This window comes from Orbicella faveolata, unplaced genomic scaffold, assembly GCF_042242905.1.
Source record: "Orbicella faveolata isolate gen_17 unplaced genomic scaffold, um_ofav_v1 contig_27, whole genome shotgun sequence".
NCBI classification, from domain to species: domain Eukaryota; kingdom Metazoa; phylum Cnidaria; class Anthozoa; order Scleractinia; family Merulinidae; genus Orbicella; species Orbicella faveolata.
The window spans coordinates 8,309,295-8,331,266 of record NW_028301555.1 but is presented as its reverse complement, the minus strand read 5'-3'; the positions used below and the strand labels follow the sequence as shown (position 1 = coordinate 8,331,266).

The following is a 21,972-nucleotide window of genomic DNA, read 5'->3' as shown; positions in this document are numbered from 1 at the left end:
TCAAGACCCTTCAAAACAAGGCTAGACTTGTTTTTTTACGGTTTTCCGTGTGTTGTAGCACGATTTTTGCTGTAACAACACCGAGTATATCGGCTGTTCCCCACCCACCCCACCCCCGTTCCACGTTATACTTTTGTCCTTGTTCGTTTTGTTATGAAGTACAGAACGACGTTGCGGTTGAGGTTTAGAGAAAAATCAGGCTTGTCATCATAATCATTATTTTAACCTCCTTCAGCTTTTTTTGTTATGATATAAGCAATCAAAAGGGCGGTCTTTTCAACGGTAATAAGTCGCACCTCGGCAATTTGCTCAGCCTTTCTTGCGCATGTCAACGAATTTCGTGTTTACTTCAACTGGAAGTTAGAATTCAGTTGTTTGCGAAACAGGCCTAGCAGCTTCAAGAAAAAGCTAAAAAATATACGAAAGGTGAGCGAATAGTTAGAATTTGTCAACCAAAATCCTCAAAATCCCGAATTCCTTATCCAAAAGTTGACTTTCTTCTCCAAACGGAAAGGGTGATATTTGTAAATAATGACATACTTTCAAGTCGATGTCCCACAGGAAGGTTGTTTGGTGATCAGTTCAAAATAAGGTAGTTGTGGCTGGTCAACGCTGGATATGATTAATGGCGACTATTTTCGCTCAACTAAATGCACACAGCAACAGTGGTTTTAAAATCTCACCTTCTCCTTTCGGGCATTTTGGCAGATTTTCAATTTTCCACGAAGTCAACCATCGAAGACATTTTTAATCTTTCTATCGTTGTGGTCCGCCGCGCTGCTATTGCTATAACAAAAAACCCTAAAAATTTACTTGATTAATCTGGTCGACATGTGATTTTACGGTTGTAGCCCTAGAGTTATAGCCCTTTGGCTAAAGTTTCTATCAAATGTAGTTACTTCGATTTACGCATCTCCAAGAACTATAAAATACATTTTTGTATCGTCTGATACACTGGGTTCAATAAATAATACTTGCAGTTCAATTAGCTGGATTGAAACTGTTTCTGTATACTGCTTGTTCTTGCCACACAAAAGCTGTCGCCAAATTGCTAATCACCAGCATAATTTCATTGTCATTTAAAAACAGTTTGCTTTAAAACTGCTTTCCATATGTAATCCCACGTGAAACAACTAACCCAGTTAACAGACGTGTCCTCTGTCATGCACAACGGCTCTGCAACGAACTCAGAGGCATCTTGTCATAAGCTCCTTTACAGTGTTTCTAGTCTTTGCAAAATCTTAATATCGGTAGCGTCGTTTTCTCTTCGCAAGCGAACCAGTTGTCTTTTTGAATTTGTACAAAGAAGTTTAAAGTTGTAATCCTGTACAACTCTGCAAATACTGCTCATATCTAACTTTGACCCCAATGCCCCAAACCAAAACAACTGAGCAACTTACAAAGTAAAAGTAGATACAACTTCCGGTTTTTTTTTTTTAATTTTCTTGTAATTTTTTAAGTTATGTGAAGCTACTTGCTTTCTCGTCAGAATACGAAAACAAAAGTAGTAAACTCATGCCAAATTTGAATGAGATGTTGTCACGCAATTTATTCAACGAGTGACATGTTGACAGATAACGTGGTGAAATTGAAATTCGTGAAAAGTAATTTTTAGAGTAATTTTCTAGTAAACACGATCGTTTTCACTATGCGGATCACTCCAACATTTTGTGTACTGTCTCTTGTTACTATGTTACACTGACTTGACAAGGGACTCAAGAATTACCAATATCGTTTTGTTTTCGTAAAACCATTACCTGCTGAAGCACTTCCTAATCGTGCGCTGTCTCACGTCCATTTACTCGTGCCCAGTCTCCCAGCTTCACTTCAGTGTTTTGAGCCATATTCGAAGGAAGAATCTTTCTTCTTTAACGACTCAACCAAACTCGTTTGTTCATCCAGTTTATTGAAAGACCATCATGTATTCCAAGTTATTGTTGCAGCGAAAAAATATGGGAAGGCCGAGTGTAATTCACAATTCTAGAAGAAAACGTTTTCTTGTGATGCCGGCTTCGTCGCTGTCGGCCAGTCAAAGAAAAGTTCCAAACCGGGCCCATCGCTCAACGCAACTTTTCCTCCAAGCCATGATGTCCTCTGGTATGCTCACTTAAATTCTTATCTGTTAAATTTCGTTACATTTATCTTAAATATCAAGAATCGTCTAATTAGGATTTGTAATTTTATAGCCAGAGGTAGGCAATAATTTTTAGCCGGTAGAATCTTTACTCCGCGCAATTCGTTTCACGTGACAACCCGAACCGGCTATCGAACACGCACGTGCACTTCCCAACTGATAACGCGGGGCGGTAGCGTTTATCAGTTTTAGCTAGTTTGAAAGGGTTAACCTCTTAACCTCACTGATTTATGAAGCCAAAAAGAGAAAAAATATTTAAGCTAAATAAATAAATAAGGTAATTCCCATGTGGGTCGGTTTTCATACTTGCAAATTTTAATCGTGCCGGCTGAGTCCGACAAGGAAATTCATTTGACATGTGTTCATGCGAAACAGTTAAAGAGGAAAGTCGCTTAACCGCGTGCGTTAAAAACTCCCGGCTCGTGCATAATTTGTTCGCAAGAAAAACAAAAGAGAAAAGGGTCTTGATAGTAGTAGACAAGTAAATAATTTTAAGAAAACGACAAAAGGCTTGAGTTTACAAAATTAGCACAACTGAGGCTCGCTCGCGCAAATAATTACTTCTTGATGGTCTTAGCGGATCATCCGTTAAGATCTGATGTCAACTTACAAATTCATTTTACTGGTCTCAGTACCTTTCTTTGGTATTCGCTTCGAGAATTTGGACATAAATCAAGGCATTTTCCCCTTTCAAAATGTTTTTCTTTCTCACAACCTTCTTTACTCTTTGCCAAACGATTGCGATATTTTGATCAACATTTAAATGGTATTGGAGAAACTAATGCGAGAAAAGCTTTGCAAAAATTAAATGTAAACTTTGCGATAGCGTATGGCTATTTTGTTCTTTACCTCCTGTTATATTGGTCTTGTTTAGAAAATTCGCTTACAGGTCACTGGTTTTCCATGGTATCAACTCTGTGAGTTCCTAGTGGAGCAAATGACAGTCTTGTTGATGGCATGGGTTTTTCAGTCACACTCGTTCGCGCTAAAACGAAACAACAAAGATTTAAAAAGGTTTCTTATGAAGACTTTTCAAAAATGAATCAATCGCATCACTGTATGAGATAGTAACCATCTTCAGATGTTGTTTACAGTTTTGACCACGCAGGAGTCCATGACTTGCAGAAAATGAATCAGTACAATGATTAATATCAGGGGAGGGATACACTTCCACAGACAACTACGATCGATTTCTTTAACATAAATACCGCCATGTAATGACCAACCGATGGTAACTTCATAGCGTGACATATCAAAACAAGCTTTCGCTAAGTGAACGTGTTCATAAGCATGAACTCCTCATCAGCTTAGCTTTGACTCCACCTCTCTCTAGCTTCGCAGTCAAAGGAAAGTTTTAGTTCCCCATCAAACAGACTCAACAGTTTCTCGTCCATGTTATATACAAAATAATATTTTCCAAAATTTCTATTTTGTCACATAAGTGTGAAATGGGTTATCTTACTTTATAAAAATAATACCAATTTGGTACATTTCCTGATATTTATTTTATCGGAATATTGATTAACTTGACGGTCTCACGCGATCTCAGTCCAAGTCCGATAATTTCACGTGTTAGCAACGATCAACGGGAGCACAACCGTGTTACCTAGCACGTCCTGCGTTCATCTAGTTCCCAGTCTCTCAGCTTCTCGGCGGTGTTTTCTTCAATAAGTTGTGACTTTCATGGTGCTCGTTCTTCAGTTTCAATAGACCTCAAACAGAGCAACTTTCGCTCAGTTCGTCCCGAGATATCATCATGTATGCCAAGTTATTGCTACAGCGAAACAACATGGGAAGACCAAGTGTGATTCACGATGCAAGGAAAGGTGTATTTTTAAAACCGGCCCCGCCGCCGCGTCGAGTACAAGCATTTTCAAACCGAAGAAGTCGCTATACAGAGCTTTTCTTCAAAGCCAAGATATCTTCTGGTACGTCTAAAAATTTATCTCAGTGGTAATTTTCCTTGTTTAAACTGCTTTTCAACATGATGCGAGGAGGTCGCTAATGTTTTGCAGTGTTATCCTTGCCGTACAAAAATATTTTGACTAATTTGTACCTACCGGGTGCTTGGTCATCAGAAACGGGAATTAACTAAGGAACTTGCCATGAAAACAAATTGAACAGAATTGATATTGCTCGTTTATGATTTTATAGGTTATTTTATTTTCAACAGAAATGTTTAAATTTGAGCGACTATAGAATCTGCCCAGAATATGCTTTCTCAGTTGCAGTTCGTAACTACCACAAAGCAAACTAGGCGGGTTTCGGGAACTTGCAGCCCAACATGTGGTTGAAACGATATCCTTGCCTGCTTGGCAAACTACCACGAACATTTTTAGCAATTCTAAATGAGATATTTCTTTGGTAAAGACCTTTCATTTAATCAAAAACACCACCAAAACTTCTGTTTAAAAGGCTTTGTATGCTACTGGGATACAAAGAGAGGGATCGGCAATGTCCTTGTTTCGGGACGTACGTGGAAACCGGCACGATGGGTCCTGTGTGGGCTTATCCGGCAAACAACAGAAGGGAAACCCAATAAATACTTGCTACGAACAGCTGCGATCGGGCCCAGTGTTTGAAAATTTGGTGTGTTTGCTTTTTCGTTCATTTTCCTGAGGAAGGTCAGGATCGAAGATGTTCACTTTTTTTGCCGGTGGCCAGCTTCTAGTAAACAGAACAGACATTAATTTGATAAACCTCCTAACACCTGAGATCAACAAACAAATTCCTCTAACCAATTTCAAGGCATTTGTGTATAGCATTTGTTGGGAGAACTTGAAAAACAGATCGACAAATTTTCTTTTTGGTGACCAGATGAATGCGTTTATTCCAATAACCCGCAAGTGTGACTTTGAATTGAAATTTTGAAGAGATTTTAGTTGCTCATCACTCTGTGTTCAGTAAAAGACTAGAATGCTTTCCTCAGTTTGAAGCCGACTTCTACTGAGGCGTTATCCTGCGTGAAACTTGCTCTTTTCTAAGTCCTGAGACATCAAGTATTTCCAAAGCCTTTGCCTAAATCAAATTAAAACATTGCCAAGCCGTGCGGTCTGAAATTGGTATTTTGTGAGTCTTAATAACAGCTAGTATCTCCAAACACCCTTAATTGGCTGATCAAAGAATTATAACTGCTTGCCAACAAAGTCGCGAGTTCAAGTTTATTAGCGAGGACGCTATAAATCCAACTGTTGAGAAAGTCGCGTAACTACACTGGTTTCTTCCTGACTGTGTGGGATTCGAAAACGTGACAAACGCAATATGTTCAACAGGTTTTATGAGGTGAGACGACCACTGCAAGAATTGACTAGCATTGTAAACAGCATCGATGCGAAACTATCAAGAGAAATGTATATCCATTTTACTGTACTGTTGTCAGCTACCTTTCCTATGATTTTCTCAATCGAAATCAACTTGCGAGTTCATTGTGATGGTCTGTATATGGGCAAGAAGAAAAGAAATTCTAGCGATAAGAAATTCTACCGATGTGGGCTGTTTTTTGGGGTGTTAATTTTCATGTCCGGTCGAATCGTTTCTCACTGGATGGTCTCTGACAGAGAAGACAGAGTACTTCGTCAATTTACACATGTCTTACATGTTATAATAGTGACTACTCCCTTACATTCGTACCCAAGACCTCTCGGCTATACAAATACAGTCAACGTTTCAACATGGCGTCGCGAAAGCTGGTCTTGTCGAAGAGCACCGTTAAACAGACAAACTGTTTGAAAAATTGGAAAACCAAACACCGTTTCTGGGGAAATTTGTTCAAATGCGTGTGCAAGCAAGGTCTACAGAACAGGGAGGACTTGGCAATCCTTTACACACTATTAGTTCGAAGGTACGTGCGACTTTCTACACGAAGCCGCCTAAAACTGGTCAGTTTGCCTCGGTCGTTTTATTGATATACATACGCCGTTCTGTGCAATGGGTTCTCGTAAAATTGTTTCATATTTTAACTCGTCAGCATTTGAGAAACCATAAACATCTATTGACGTTGCTTTAAAAATTTCACCATTGAAACATTCAACCCGCGATACGTAAACCCTTTAAGAGAGTTAGCTTTGAAAGGGTTTCTCGGAAAGCTTCTTCAAGTTCGAAGCTAATCACAACTCAGTCACGTTTTTATCGCAGCTGCTAATTCTACTTCAGTGTTTGAGTTTATATAAAGACTGTTCGGATACAGGATTACATTATTATGACTAGTTAATGCCACTCTGACAACTGCTAAACGTGTTCTTCTGCATGAACTGCTCTTGTGCGTGGTCCCTTGTCGTGTCTTATTCAGAGGAAGTACGTTCTAAATATTTGCGATTAGTTATGTATCTAATTAAAAGTGCTGGTTGTCGTTGGAACTATTTGTTGAAGGGAACTTAAATTGAAATATCACACATTTTAGACTGAAAGCTGTGTTTTGCTTTGGTCGAATTTCTTCTCCACCACAGCTTGTAAATTTTTGCTATCATGGCAACCGTACGTCTTCATGCTCGCGAAATTTCTCGACATCAAAGGCCGTTATAGCCTATTTTTGAAATCGTGGTCAATTACTTGCCTTATTCCACTGGTGATAAAGAAAACATCCATTTATTGAGTCTACTTTCTTCAATTTACAAAAAAAAAAAAAGTGTGAATGATGCCATGTTCGTGACAGGATGAATAGCACAGTGTTTTAGTCATGTCCGAAAAGTGCTTGGATATTAAATTAGTCCACTTACAAACACGACAACGTGATGGTTGTCACGCTTTATATCAATCCTAAATATTTCTATCCGTGTAATACTTTACTTTACGGTGAAAGGGGGGACGCGAGAGACAAAGAGACGGAAAATGTGGGTTATGAAACAAAGTTCGTCAACTTCGTATAAACTAAGTCATGTCACCTCGCGCTCTAATCATGCGCATTCTCACACCGCGCGGATCACACGCGTGACTCGACCCCAGTCTGTCGGCTTCACGTTAGTCAGTGTCTTTCTATAAAGCCGCGAATCCATGGACCGTTTTTATCATTTGCTTGAGGACTCTGTCAGACTCAAACCTCATCCAATATTTTTTTCGAAGACTTCACCAGAAATCAGCATGTATGCTAAACTATTGTTGCGGAGAAACAACATGAAACGACCGAGTGAAAGGAGAAGTTTCATTTTGAGGCCAAACCCGTGGTGTCAAAGACGACTTTCAAATCTCACAGATCACTTCCTAGAACTTTTTCTTCGAGGTAGAACACCTGCTGGTACGTTAAAAACTTTTGTAGTGATTTTATTTGCTTCAACGTTTGTTAAAAGAGCAAGGTTACTTTTGATTCAGAACGTTTCGCGATTGAACCAAAAAAAAAGTGTCTAATTTTAACTCACAGACCGGCAAATCCTCCACTGGCAAAGACTTGGCTGAACTTGACGAACAACTATGAAAATCGAGAAGCCATTTACAAATACCTTCTTCACAGTATAATCTTTAAAACGGAGTCAATGACAAGCTTCAGCAAATTTATAGAAACTGTTTGCCTCGTAGATCACAAAACTCGAGAAGTTTTGGTTTTTATCTGGTGTCGTGACAACTTGCAAGCCTAAATATTGTCATTGGTTAAAACGTTATCAAAGGACCACCCGATGAAATTAGTTCTAAAGTGATGTATCTCCTTGATAAACACGATTTATTCAGTCAAAACGTTGAGAACTGCGAGTTTCTAAAGGCTGCTGTCTGTTTTATCTGAATAAAAGCTTTTCAAAATTTGCACTCTCTCCGGCAGAAGGCCAGCTTTGTGGCTGTCATGACAAATTGCACGATCCGGAAAGAGGAACCCAAAACAATGAAAAGGAAAAGTCGAGGAAACAGTTATGCCTGTAACTAAGATCATTGAAAATTTTAAATTCTGTTTGCGTACGTTTATTTCATTATCAGACATTGTCCTCTGTACGGTTGTCGAACGTGTTTTGGTGATGTTGTGAGCCAGCCTTTTTACAGCAATAGATGACTTAGTGAAATCTGCCATTTTCAGATTTTCGGCTACGAAATTTGAACAAAATTGAACTGTATTTGGAGATGTCGCTGTCAGAAATTGAACGGTATGCGATGAAATAAAGTTTGGGACTTTAGTTGACGGTTCTTTTTTTCTACTTTGGCGAATGAAGAATGGCGTTTGCGAGGACTTGCAAACGCCATGGAGATACAACAGAAAATCTTCAACCAAATGGACTGAAAATAGACTTCGGCACAACATTTTCAAAATAAAAAATAGAAATAAAAAAATTTCGGAACCACCAACGTCAAAGTCATTAGAAAAGTATTAAAGCGATCAAAGAGGAGAATTGGTGGTCAGTGGGTTTGAACTGGTGAATTAACAAGCGAAATTTCCTTATGAAACTGACAGACCTTCTGTTTTGCATTGGTGTTTGCGGATCGACCAGAACATCGCTGGTTACTTAAATTCTGAATTTCACCTCATCTGGCCAGATAAGGAGACCTCAATTAAACGAAGAACAACAACGTTTTTCTGGTCAATCTAATTTAATTGAAATAACTCAAATGCATTTGTCGCGGCAAGAAAACTGATTGATCAATGACATGTTCAGTTGCATGACAGAGTTTTCTTCACGTGAAAGCAGGAGTGAAATATTTAGGAGCAGCTAGGGTCTCCAAATTATCTTCTGTGGGTGATGTTCAGTCGTTTTCACTAAATAAATCGTCGGTCAAGAGTTCTTTTTCACGGAATGCAGTGCCCTCCTTGATGTGTGGTAGGTGTGAATTTAATTTGACCCAGCTTCGCGCAGCAGGATTTCTATTTCGAATTTGCTATCGAACTGTCAAACATCACGTATGGGAACAACGTTTGAAAATCTAGTCAAAGTGAAAACATTGTTTGAAAATCATTTCCGAAGCTTTTAAAAGGCTTCTCGTTTCTAACCGAGAACCTCTTTCATTAATGGGCCAATCATAGTGCAGCAATTAAATTGTTTATGTGTTCTTGAAAAACCTTTTGTTCAGAACTCTCGAATAAGTGTAATCAGGACACTAAAAACGTGTACAAACTACGTGATAAAATTTGAAGTCATAAATGAATTGAAAGGGCAGCTATTTTTGATTAAATGTCGATATTTAGGTCACGTATTTATCAAAGGAGGGATCATACACTGTGAAAGCAAAATTTTGAACATAAGCCGTTGGTGAAGCTAACGGGTGGTACGATATTTCGCTCCGTTTTTGCACCACGTGAAGATGTTTAGAAAGACCAAACAGCAACTGCGTCTTAGAATTGATCTTTGGACAGCAAATCTTGCCTTCTCCCACCAATCTGTCTTTATAAAAATCTTCTTGTTTTACGAACCATTGATTTTAATCGTCACATTCCCCTTCTTATTTTTAAAGTGGCGAACATTTAGCTTAAACCACTATAATATTTTTCCTTTGTTTCCCTTGCATTCGTTTGAAAATGGTTAGTTCAATTCGATGTAAGGATAAATCTTGAATTTATTAGGCGAGCATTCCCTTGGCGAAAATCATTTTGGCGGCTCATCGATGCAGCACGTCCGGGAAGATACAGTGAAACACCTGAATAAGCCAGAACTTATTAGATTGTCGAATTTCCGGGATATCGTCCGCGCGACAGATTTCCTCCCGTTCACTTCGCGTGTAACCGGCCAAAAAAATTTTTTACTTCCAAATACTTTCTCGTATTTTTGCTCTCTGAGAACAACACAACATCAAGCTATTTTTGGAACAAACCTTGTTTAATTTTAGAAAGTTGGGTTGCAGTGCCCTTGGCACTTCTATTTTCTGATGTCGCCCTCGTTAAAATTTACATACACCATCAGTACAATGTCACGGTGTTTGTTGTTTGGTTTTGTCTCAAGGGCTGATAAATGCGCTTTGAAGTGTAGGTCGTTCCTTTCGAGTTCTGTTGATTTTCCGAGAAAGAGAGTCATATTTGGGGGCAGAAGGCTTCAAAACATTACCATAACAATCAGGCTTCCTGCTTTCCTTATTGGCATGAAATTTATACCGCGAAGCGTGGGCGGGCGGTGATCACAAAGGCCGTCGACTTCTTGCCAAATTTCAGCTTCGCGCACTGTTCAACTGCTTCTTTTGCCCATTTAAATTGCTTCTATTAGTAAAGCAACCTGTTTGGAGACGTTTCTGAGCCAAAATTGAGGAAAATCAATGAAATATCATGGGTTTTTAGATAGCGTGACTTTTTGTGGATTGTTTACTTCTGACGTCAACATATTTTGTTCGAACGTGGCGGAAATTGAAATCAGTCACACGTACGAGCGAATTTCTGTTCTTTGACTATTGTGTTAAAACTAAAATTTTGCAAAACGGCATTTACGATTAAATTTTCCTGGTTTTAGGCCGTGTTTTTTGCTTTTATTTAACTTTATTTCCATCTTATTTTAATGGGAGTAATAACTGACCGGAAAAACGAATCGAAAAATCACGTTTTTTCGCCCAGGGTCTATTGTGGTCACGTGATACGAAGCGTACGTTTACACGTGATTTGTGTGTCACTGTCTAACTGGAGAGTGTGTTGTGGTTCTTTGATCAAATCTAATTCGTGGTCCATCTTTTTCCAGGCTCGTTTCTACGAATGTCCTGCGTGAAATCAAGTAGCAATAACATGTTGTGTGAATTGTGTAACGAGAAAGCGGCCATAACGTGCCAACATTGCAGAGTCGCGCAGTACTGTTGTGTTGAACACCGAAAGAGCGACTCGAAGTTACATCGGAAGAAATGTCTAGGACTGTCTACGATGGGACAGCAAGAACATTTTAGAGACTCTCGACCTAGGTTGAATGGTTACGAGGTAATGGACCTTCTTCAAATTTCTTACCACGATCAGGCAAAAGCTGTTGTTGAAACTTTAAAAAAACAGGGTTATTGTTATCTGGACGACTTTCATGGAGAAGATATAGCAAGAAAAATCCTAGGCGAAGTTAAGGAATTACATCACCGTCAACGATTCACTGATGGACAACTTGTTTCATCAAATGGGAATGGAAGTATGTTGAACAAGAAAATACGAGACGATAAAATAGCCTGGATTGATGGTAAAGAAGAAAATTGTGCGACCATTTCGTTTCACATGGCAAGAGTGAACGCGTTAGTTCGTGAATGTAATGGACTTATTGACGAGTACGACATCGAACACAGAACGAAGGTAAGGGTTTCTAATATTGAGGATAACAGTCGATATTTCCTTTTGTAAGTTTTATGCCTTCTGGTGGAAAAGCCGGGCAAAACAGAAGCAACGTAACATTGCATATTTCACTCGATTCGATATTAATTGATAACGCGTAACGAAAATGTATTTTAAGTCTTTTGGGTTTACACTCAGATATTTCTGGCTTGCATATAACTTAAGCTTTAATGACATAGAATGTGCCAGAATATTTGCAATAGCTTAGATGAATTACAGTTTCATAATCGTTTCGACACACTTTGCATCATGAGAACTATTTTTAAAGTTGAACGAAAGCTAGTACGGCAGGGAAGATAATTTTCTTGGTGTCAGTTCAGTTTCAAGTTTTTTTTTATTCTTAACATACGGCTTGTTTATAAGAACCGTTCATTGTTGTTTGAATTATGTACGGTAACGCAAGTTAGCTACGTGCGGCATCTCACGTACTCACATTCTCTTATGCGCGTGACCAATCTTGCATAACGCTGGACAAAACAACGAATTAAACTTTGAGTGTTTTCTGTATTACTTTAGAGACTTGGCGACAGAATATTGCAGTCACAGACAGGAAATATTCGTTTTCCTCTGAGATCAGTTACCTTTGGCTGCTACAAAGGTCAAGGGTTTTATGCAGTTCACAAAGTGAACAGAATGGCTTTCTTCATGATCACAAACTTTTTGTTCCGTCACAGCATATTGATATTTCCCTTGCATTTTTACCTAGTTCCATCACATATACATCGTTCCATGCATGCACATGTGAGAGTATAGTTTCAAGGCTTTTATTTTTCTCTCTTGTTGGACGACCATATTTCCTGTGATACAACATACATGTATGGTCTGTTTGGTTGATAAGTATACAGTGTATCATTGCAGCTGTCGTTGTGAGATGACTTCCTTCAAGTTGCTATACATGTAGCATGCAGTAGCTTATCTGTCTGTCATTTGCTGTGCAAGATACAGTCACCATCTCTTTTCCTTGGCTTCAGCTGTGACCAACACCTTCTGAGAACACCTTCAAGTAAACTCAAGTGTAACTTTTATAAAGACTCAAAATTGAAGAGAGATAATTTCTATACAATATGTGGATTCATTGAGTACTATGAGGTTCATATTCTTTATCCACATGGAAATTCATTTCTAGTTTTTGTTTCAATTCCTGTATACATGTAACTGGGACATATTGACTGTACAGGAATTCGCAGTGCAGCTTTGTTTCTCTAAACTCATACAATTGTAGTCCTCGAACTCAATGGAGGCTGCATTTGTAACTTTGTAGGTGCCATTTACACCATGCAACTTCTTATATAACTAGGTGTAGTCCAGAAATGGTTTGACACAATTTGCACCAAAACTGCCTACAGCCTGGGAGGGGAGGGGGGGGGGACTGCTATTCTAAAAGGACGGGGGTGCTCATTGTACCTTTTAGGGGTTAAATTTTGGTACCTCTTAGGGTGTTTGGCCTCAAAAGGTCCACAGCGGGACCTTTTGTTAGTACCTTTTTAGGTATTGAACTGAAAAAATATGACAGAAGATCAAGTGTTCTTTTAGAATTGGTGCCACAGAGTGGTGAAAAAATTTCAAGCCATGCACACAAAGAAGGATCTCGGTACCTCTTAAGGGTTATTTTCAAACTTTATAATGAGCATCCTTGTCCCTTTCATATGGGAGTACTGCCGCAGCCTACATTAAAGAGCCCTAATATTGGCACGTCTCATTGTATGGTATTCTTTGTTGTAAGTATTACACAATATGTGTTCAAGCGAGAGTTGTATGTACTTTTGGCAATGGCTGCGACACCCTTCACCTACAACAGGGTTGTTGGTCTCGGCAAGGTTTCCTGTATGTACAACTTGTTGCATAGGAGGGAACAAAATTCAAGATATCTTTATAACATAGATCATTTATTAGCGACAACACCTTGAGTCTTCGATATCATGATGAAATAATTGCTTGTGCACAAAAATAGGAAAAGATTTTCAGATGTTTAAAGCACATCTCATACATGTAATTACATAATACACCCTATATATGCATGATCGGAGGAACTTCATCAACACAGCAGATGTGAGAATTTATAGCTCCAGGGCGTAAACTATAGTTGAATCAGCATGTAAACCATGCATACCAATTTTTATAGCCATTTCAAGCCAGAAGCTTCATGTACTGAGACAAATTTTTTTTGCTGTGATGTTTACATGTACATGTACGTGTTTTGTTTTCTGTGCTAAACATTTTGTAGTGAGATGTTTTGTGAATTCTGGATGGTGTATATGTCTTGTCTTCTTTGTGACAATTATTCTGATGCCCAATGACCTTTGATCCATTCAACTTTAGTTCAGAAATTAATATTATCAGTCAAAAATATATGTAAAAACTATGTTTTCTGATTTTACTTCACCACTCTAATGTGCAATCTGAGTTTCACATAAATGTAAATATAAATTTGAAGAAATTTGCATTTGAGAATTTAATGTTGAGATGCATGCATTCTGCCTGGGTAACCTAATAACCCTTGATGTTGTTCTAGCAATGGGCGGCTGATTCTGTTATATAATCACCACTCTAGTCAAACAACCTCTATTTCAGATTTCAAAGGAGTATTTAACAGTTATGATTTAGTGATAAAATCAACATTCTTGCCACTACTCTTATATTGCATGTTTAAGTTGTTTTGGTTTTATCAAAAGGTTAACCTTGACTTCTTGTTTGAACTTGGAGAATATGTAAATGAGATCTAAGTGGATAAAGATACAAACGTGATAACGAAGGCTATTATATAAGCCAACACGTGAACAAGGCGGCCTTCAAAACATTCAGATGGGCATATAGTGAAGCTGAGATGTCCACAATAGGATGTTTTTTAGTTACTTACATGTACATGTAGTAAATTGTGTTCAGATAATGAGAAATCAAGATAGTAAAGATAGAGATTTTGCACAAGACCCCTTGACCAGTTTGTAGACAGTTATGAAAGATGGATGAATGGTGACTTTGTTCTATTCTAGAATGAATTTATCCTTCATTTATTGTTATAATGATGTAGTGACAAAGAGTTTTTCCCAACATATTTATATTCAAATTAAAATTAGTTCATGTTAAGCACTTTTTAGTAAAACAAAAATGTACTTTATATTCAAAGCAAAGTTTTAAACAGCAGCTCATTTGTTTCATGAGTTCTCTAGATCTGGCAAAAAGCCAGATACTAACTACATGTACCTGTACAATAATAGTGCTACATGTACAAGAATACCTGAAAGAGTATTAAAATGATCACAAATCAATGATTATCATGTGAAGTTTCATAGCAGTGGTGTTCCTGAATTACAGGGGAAAAACCCAGTGTAAAAAAGTTAGGATGAAACTGTTAAAAGGTACATTTGGAAGACTTTTTGCACTGTGGCACCTATCACGTCGATATCTGCACAGTGTTTTTACGCAAATTGGTCGATACGCGTGAGAAGGACTACACAGTAGAAGCAGCTGCGTACCATTACTACTGCCATCTGATGAAGTAGTTGATTGATGTTTGACATCTTTTGACAGCTTTCAGATGGCTTTTGTTTGAACTGGCCAAACACAGTGCACAAACTTTGAGTGGCAGGCTTGTGAAGTTAAACTTCTGCTCTCCCGCAATTCGCAACTCTGCATCTCCGAATTTTCGCATTTTGATCACGTCTCTTCTAGTAAGAACCCAATAGTACATTAATTTCTTAGATGGCTGAACTGGTCTGCGATCAAAAGGAGACTTCTGATTGGTTCCGAGGTGGTCCAAATTTTGCAATATGGCCTGCTAAGATGGACCGCTCACAAATCAATTTCAGCCAATTTTTTTCCCCAAATATTCATTGCACAAAATAAACAGTATTCTGTTTGGTAGAAATCTTTTGGTCTTTATGTTTAGAGGACAATTTCAGTGAAATGTTCACAAAACTGACACGAGAAATGTAAATCTCTTTCACACATGCATTCACTGAGCATGGATTGTGGAGATGAATCAATTTATCAGCAGATTTAAAGAGCCATTATGATAAATACTTGAAAGCGTGATGGGTCCTTAATGGAGAATTATTGGTTGAGTTCCTTTTTGCAGGTTCATGGTCGAAAAACTTGTGAAAAAAAAAAGAACAGGACCAATGTTCTCCAATACGGACCTCACGCTAGGTCAATAATATACATGTATGTATTGGTAACGACCCTTTTAGCTGAGTCTTACATTAATGAATCAGCCATAAGGCTGTGCTTCCTCCTCCCAGTTCTTAATCTAGTCATGTCTAATGTACAGGTACAGTATCTACATGTACTGTATATAAAATTATGTTCAAACTAACGATTTGATTCTGTTTTTCCTTGTTGTAAACAGGCAATGGTTGCATGCTATCCTGGTCAAGGCACTGGATATAAGAGACATGTAGATAATCCTAATCAAGATGGACGATGCATAACAACGCTTTACTACTTGAATCCAGGCTGGACAGAGGAGGTCAGAACATTTATTTATTTCTCCTTTAATCTCATTTTCTTTCAGCAACAACAAGCAACTTACATGTAGTGTACATTCATCAGGGCGTCTTAATTCTGTGTGACAGCAGAAGCTTGTTAACTTTTTATTTCAAATTCAAGTGTGCAATGTACATGTATACTCTAACTGCCAGTAAATAAGAATGGTAATCCAAAAATATTTACTGGCTTTTGAATCTGCCGAATATTACTCCACCCCCAGGTTCTTAGTCTACCTGTGAACAGACTGTATTGTATACATGCCTTTCACATGTTATCACCTTTTGTAAGGGAGTATCTCATTTTTAGTTTAGTTTTACATGTACTGTACCATGTTCTGAATTTTTGCATTGACTGAATATGCCATGATTGCTTCTTATTACAGAAAGGAGGTATGTTAAAACTGTATCCTGGTGGCAGGGAAGAGGCTGTCAAAATTTTACCCAAACTGGACAGGCTTCTGTTGTTTTGGTCAGATCGCAGAAACCCGCATGAAGTAGAACCATCTCACGATGTTAGGTTAGTTTGTATCCATATCTAGATTATATATACTCAGCTTAAAACTGGTTTGTGGATGTACATGTACAGTACTGTAGTCATCTACTTGTTAGTTGTTTATTGTTGAAATTGGACCTATCAACCTGTTGTTCAAAGGTGCATCAAAAATGCATCAAACATTTGTAACACACAAAAAAATATTTTCACCTGGAAACAGTGCAGCTCACATCACTGTAAGGTAATAAACTGGTAACTTTGTGGGTGCAATTGTATCTTATTTTTGATCTATAGATGACATGAAATTTTTTGGAAGTAATGTGTCTCATGTCACCATCTTTACTTTTCTCCCTTCCAGATACGCTATTACAGTGTGGTACTTTGATAAGCATGAAAGAGCTATGTTTAGAAGTAAGTGGTTTTGTGCTCCTTAAATTTTGTGCACTTGTATTTTTAAGTGTTTGCCCTTCCCCTCAAGTCCAAGTCAGAGACTTTCATTGTAATGTGAAATCAGGTTTTGAGAATGTGTTGACCTGTTGCCATTGTCTTTTTTTAAAGAAAAACAAGAAGAAGATCAGGCAATAAGAAAAGCAAACATCAATCTGCAGGTTAGAAAAACTTCTGTCATGTAAACATTTTTGAATCTGAGGAACACCAGAAGGAGGTATCAATCTATTTAAAGAACCCCATTAAAATGGTCACCCTATTAATACGCCCAGATTTTTGTGGCTCTTTGGTGAGGTGAGGTGAGGTTCCACTGTATAGCTGAACCTTATAAATAGACACATTCTAGAGATGGATACCTCCCATTAGCAGATACTAATATCAGTTCTTAGTTATGGGTGGATGGGGAATGCTACCTACATGTAGTAAAGAGGGGTCCCTGGAACGTTTAATCTGAGTTTCATGAAGGGTGTTTCCTGTCTCGCAGTCAAAAATCATTTACATCTCAGTGCCAGAATTGCTAACAAAGAACTGGGTGTCTCGATGAGTCACAAATTTTGTGCCATTTATCACTCCTTGCTGGTCACAGCTACATACATGTACAAATGCTACATCTTTAACATCCTGTATGTGCATCTGTATCGACTCTCCCAGTCTCCTGTACTGGTCACCAAATCTCCCGCACAATACCAAGGAAAGCACATAAAATGCATTTTTCAGACATTTTGTGCTGAGTTTTGGCATTTTTGTTGGAAATCTTTTTTGGACATTTCACATATTGTTTGGTTGAACTGGCTGCGTTCTACTTTGACCATTAATTAGTTTAGGGCCTAGAAGCATTTTCATTTTTTTTACATGTAGGTTAGCATCTTTGTACTTGTATGTACATGTATGTACATGGGCTTTTCTCCTTGAGGGAAACACAGTGTTCATTGTTAGGTCCCATCTGTTCCCTTATAAGATTTAACTGGATGTCTTTTATCCAGTATTAGATCATAAGAAATCATGAGATTCGAGCTGTAGAAAATTTATTCTGATGATGTGCATATTAAGGGTGTAGTTCGGTTTTTAACTTACAGCGCATGAAATTCAAATGAAAGATAGTTTTGTCATGGATGCTGAGTACCAACCTTTATTCCAATCAACTGAAACCTGAAATGAATGGCTTATAATACATGTACATGTAGCACAGAAACTAATCATTATTGTAAGTAAGCTATTAAAAGTATATTAATTAAAGTTAATTTCTTTGCTTTCAACAGGAAAATAGCGCCCAAGAAGGACATCAGCAACAAGAAAAGGAAAGCGACAAAAATAATTGAAATGTACATACTGTCAAAATGCTGCAATAGTTTCCAGTGGAATGGTCTAACTGGAGAGCAAATGTTTTTTTGCAATGGATCAGAAACTTCCAATGTTACTAATAATACAATTGCTTTTTTATTTACTGTATAATGTGGTATGGATTAAACAAGACTTAAAAAAAGACAAAAAAATTACTGTTACTCTGAATGATTATTCCTTACATCAACTTAATGTACCGAGCAATAACTGCTGCACATATCGTAATTATACATGCAGCACAATTTAAGGTGGCTCTGACTGAAGCCTTATTTGTCACCTTTGTTAAATTAGCCAAAATGTCAACTTACATTGTGGCCCGTAACCAAATTAATTCCAAGTTTAGAATTTTTATTCTTAGAAATACATTGAATGTTGCAATGTGTGCTGTTGGTCATCATCACAACAGTTGTTATCAAGTTTTGCTTTAGAAAATATTTCAGAGCCACCTTAAATTTTCCTGCGTGGAATGTTTGTTATTTGGCAAGACATTATGTTCTGGTATATATGTATACTGTATGTATTACCAATGTGAATATTACTCATATGTTGGCTTTCTGTATATTTTTACTTGTTGCACTTAACGCTAAAATTTTGTGAATATACTAACTTATAAACCCACACAGACCTACCAGTAATGCCAAATGCCTGCCTTTGAATTTTGCATCGCAATTAAATTATTTTTCATAAGAGGCTTCATTGACTTTGTTCAAAGGAGAGAAAACTGATAGTCAACAGTAATAATAAAAGGAGAGAATGTTGCAGTTAAACCTCCTGTTTAGAGGTGCTTTCCATTTGATCAAAAATCCTGGTTTGCATTTCTGGAAATTCCCAATGGTAAATGGGAAAGGATTTTCCAAAATTTCCAGAAAAGAGGACAACCTTGCAAGGTATACAGGAATTTTTGGAAATTTCTAATTTCTGTTTCCCTCCCGGCATTTCCATAGTTTTCGGTTGAATATTTTGGGTTTTTTGGAAATTCAACAATTTCAAGTTAATTTTTCTGGCAATTTCTGCACCATTTGTCCATTTTGAAATTTTTGGAATTATTGGTTGAATGGAGGTCACCCTATGACACCACATGTACCTGCTAGAAAACAAAACATTGCTTATGATCCATAAGTTGGTAATTCCTGTTTAACTAAAGATTTAACAAAATGAGCATCCTACAATCACATTAGAGTTCTACTATAGAGCAGTTTCACTCATGACCACCAGCCATGGGCATTCACTAGAACAAAAGAAAACATTTCATAAGAAAATAATTCAACTCCCATGGGATTGGTTTGAGTTACCAACATGACCACCGTTTGATTGTGTTTTGATGCCAAAATGGCTGTCATGTTGTCATGAAAACACTCTATAGAGGCCAGTGTATCACTGAATCCGTTAATTAGATTGCCTGTGAAATAAGTACATAAGCAAATAATGAGAATACTTCCCAAATTAAACATCAATACAAAAAATAATTCAATATTTCCCTTGGGTTAAACAAAAAACATATTACAAAACCCAGGAGTGAATGAGATTCTCTGCTTTGTTCGAGCTCAATGTGAATTGCTGTACTTGTACATGGACATATTGTAAATGGATGTCTTCAGTTTATTAACCTGTGATAAGATAAGTCCCTTATTTTTCTCTCAGAACAACTCAAGTTGGTGAGCAAGCAAGCATGCATGAAAACCAGCTTGCGGAGGAGTTGGCATGTTCACATGCTCGCCCACTACCTAACGCTGAGAAAAAAAATGAGAGGCTATTCATAGGATGTCTGACTTGTAGGCTTTAAAATCAGAAGTGAGGGAAGGATATGAGTGTTTGTCTTGTAAACTCCAGGGCCAGGTTGTTCGAAGGTGGGTTAACCCTAATCCAGGATGAAAAGTTAACCAAAGTATAAATTTATCTTGTATATAGATATTTTTGACTGGTTAAGATTACTCAAGCTCGAAACTGAAGGACAAGCAATAGAACCTGGAAACTGCACCAAAAAGTTGCAAAACTGAAATCAAAACCCACGCGTTTGGTAGGTTAGCTTAATCGGGCTTTGAACAACCTGGCCCAGAATATTAGAAAATATGTGAGTTTTCTTTGTAGTTATTTTTATCTCTTTGCTAGTGAGACGCAAGAAGTAAGGTTAGGTTGCCTGGTTTTTGGTTTTTGGTTTTTGTTTTTGTTTTTGTTTTTTTTTTTTGGGGGGGGGGGGGGTGCACAAAAGACGCAGAAAGGTTGCAATTTTTTTACATGTATACCTTGACTTGCACCCTGTGTGTTCTTTTGTATCTAAAACAGTCAGAAAGCGTGACTTATTACTGAGTTATGCTCTTATTGTGGCTGTTCTGTTTTAAATATCTAGGGTCTTATAACAATAGATTTATATTTGTAAGTTAAAAAGCTTACTATCTTTAATTTTCATAGATTGAATGGTGTATGATATTTAAGTTACTTGAAAGTTTGCTTAACCACTGCAGTGACCAAGTATTTCAAAGAGTAAGTTCAAGTAACAATACTCAATATTGTTAACTACCAAGTTCTATTCTGAAGGAATATTGTGAATTTGTACATTAATTTTGCCTGATTTCAGAAGGGTTAAGTAAAGTGATACAGCATTTGAGTCATCGACTTTATTGTGGATGGCAATTCTTTGTACAATAAAAAATAATTATGGTTCAGGTATAGCTATTAACCTTTGTGACATTTTCAGTCTCTTGTTTGAAATATGAATTCTCCTTGCTTGTTTCCACACAGTTCTTTTAGTTGTAGTTAGGAGAATTTTCAAGTAAGTCAAGATAGTATCTTGAAGATTATTAATCATCACTTGTGCTAATCGCTGCCCAACAAAGAGTCAAATGGATGCAAGCACACTATGTACACCTCTACTTGCAATTCTCACCAGTAATTTATCACACCAACCCCTACCCGGAGGGGAATTACCTTTTCGCAAATCTTTAGCTAAAACAGTTCGATTACGGCGCCCACAGATGCTAATAGGGACCTTAAGATACGAGGACGGGAAGGCCAGGACGGCAACGGCAGTGGACGCGGGAAACTTTCGCGGGTCCCGTCGTGTCGCCAAAAACAAAATGCTTAAGATGTGCATTTTCGCAAAGGACGGCGACGTCAATAATTGGAACCTCGTACAAGCTATTCACAGAAGCAATGACATCCATTACACTATAAAAGAGATGATAGAAATCTTATCCTATTAGGCTTAAACGATAGTGAACAGCGATGCTGAATTTCTTTTTCTTTATAAGCGAAGCAAACATCTGTCAATATTTTAATAGAGAAACCATAATTTCCGTATGAAAAAATTAAACGAACAATCTGATCGACCTGCTTCAGATGGCTTTTTACCACTAAAGCGTTTGGGAATTCTGTCGCCGAAGAATCCTGACTTTTGTTGAACGTTTCAATTTCCATCTGTAATTGTAACAAGTATTATAAAAATCAAACAAACGTAGCATCAAATTCTGGGTAGTATAAAAACAACAACTAAACATCAGTTTGAAAATGTGTATTTTATTTGCTTGATAGATGCTCCATGGCATTCATTCTTACAACAATTTATCAACTGTACTTACACTGTTGTATTCTCAATGCATAGAGTTTCTATTGAGCTTGCACACTCGTGATAGCGTCTGCACAGTGGCTGCAGAAACACAAACGAACAGACGAGGAATATTTTTACTCACATTTTCGTATCTCAGCGTAGTATTCTACGCTACAATCACGAAAACTGTGAACGCTATAAACATATCTATCAATATAACTGAAAATAAAGGCGATTGGAACAGTTATCGGGGCAAAACAAGTGCAAAATACTCACGTCTTCGATACAACGGCTAGTCGGGCGAAATGGCGTCCTCGACGAGATGAGGACGGTAGAGAG

General features: G+C 37.7%; 2 protein-coding genes across 6 annotated transcripts in view; one reads left to right on the top strand and one right to left on the bottom strand.

Annotated features, from left to right (window-relative positions):
• Nucleotides 1-1,864, bottom strand: part of LOC110039846 (uncharacterized) — a 28,004-nt gene extending 26,140 nt beyond the window's left edge. Inside the window, exon 1 of the mRNA XM_089296750.1 lies at nucleotides 1,758-1,864. The gene's annotated coding sequence lies outside the window, so the exon portion shown is untranslated. The remainder of the gene's footprint in view (nucleotides 1-1,757) is intronic.
• On the top strand, nucleotides 347-20,766 carry LOC110039843 (prolyl hydroxylase EGLN3-like). 5 transcript variants are annotated; one of them, XM_089296744.1, is made up of 7 exons: nucleotides 347-426; nucleotides 10,702-11,285; nucleotides 15,670-15,789; nucleotides 16,192-16,325; nucleotides 16,660-16,712; nucleotides 16,860-16,909; nucleotides 18,008-20,766. In XM_089296744.1, the coding sequence occupies exons 2-7, from the start codon at nucleotides 10,716-10,718 to the stop codon at nucleotides 18,065-18,067; spliced, it is 987 nt and encodes a 328-aa protein (XP_089152870.1). In that variant the 5' UTR covers nucleotides 347-426; nucleotides 10,702-10,715; the 3' UTR covers nucleotides 18,068-20,766. The 5 variants fall into 5 exon arrangements, with proteins under 5 accessions (XP_089152870.1, XP_089152867.1, XP_089152868.1 ...); XM_089296741.1 differs by lacking the exon at nucleotides 347-426 and adding an exon at nucleotides 1,920-2,097; XM_089296742.1 differs by lacking the exon at nucleotides 347-426 and adding an exon at nucleotides 3,802-4,062.
• Nucleotides 20,767-21,972: the final 1,206 nt, after the last annotated feature.

Coding starts and splice junctions, on each gene's coding strand:
- LOC110039843 (XM_089296740.1), top strand. CDS start 7,124: ATGGACCGTTTTTATCATTTGCTTGAGGACTCTGTCAGACTCAAACCT. Junction 11,286..15,669: donor ACATCGAACACAGAACGAAG/GTAAGGGTTTCT, acceptor TGTTGTAAACAG/GCAATGGTTGCATGCTATCC. Junction 15,790..16,191: donor ATCCAGGCTGGACAGAGGAG/GTCAGAACATTT, acceptor TTCTTATTACAG/AAAGGAGGTATGTTAAAACT.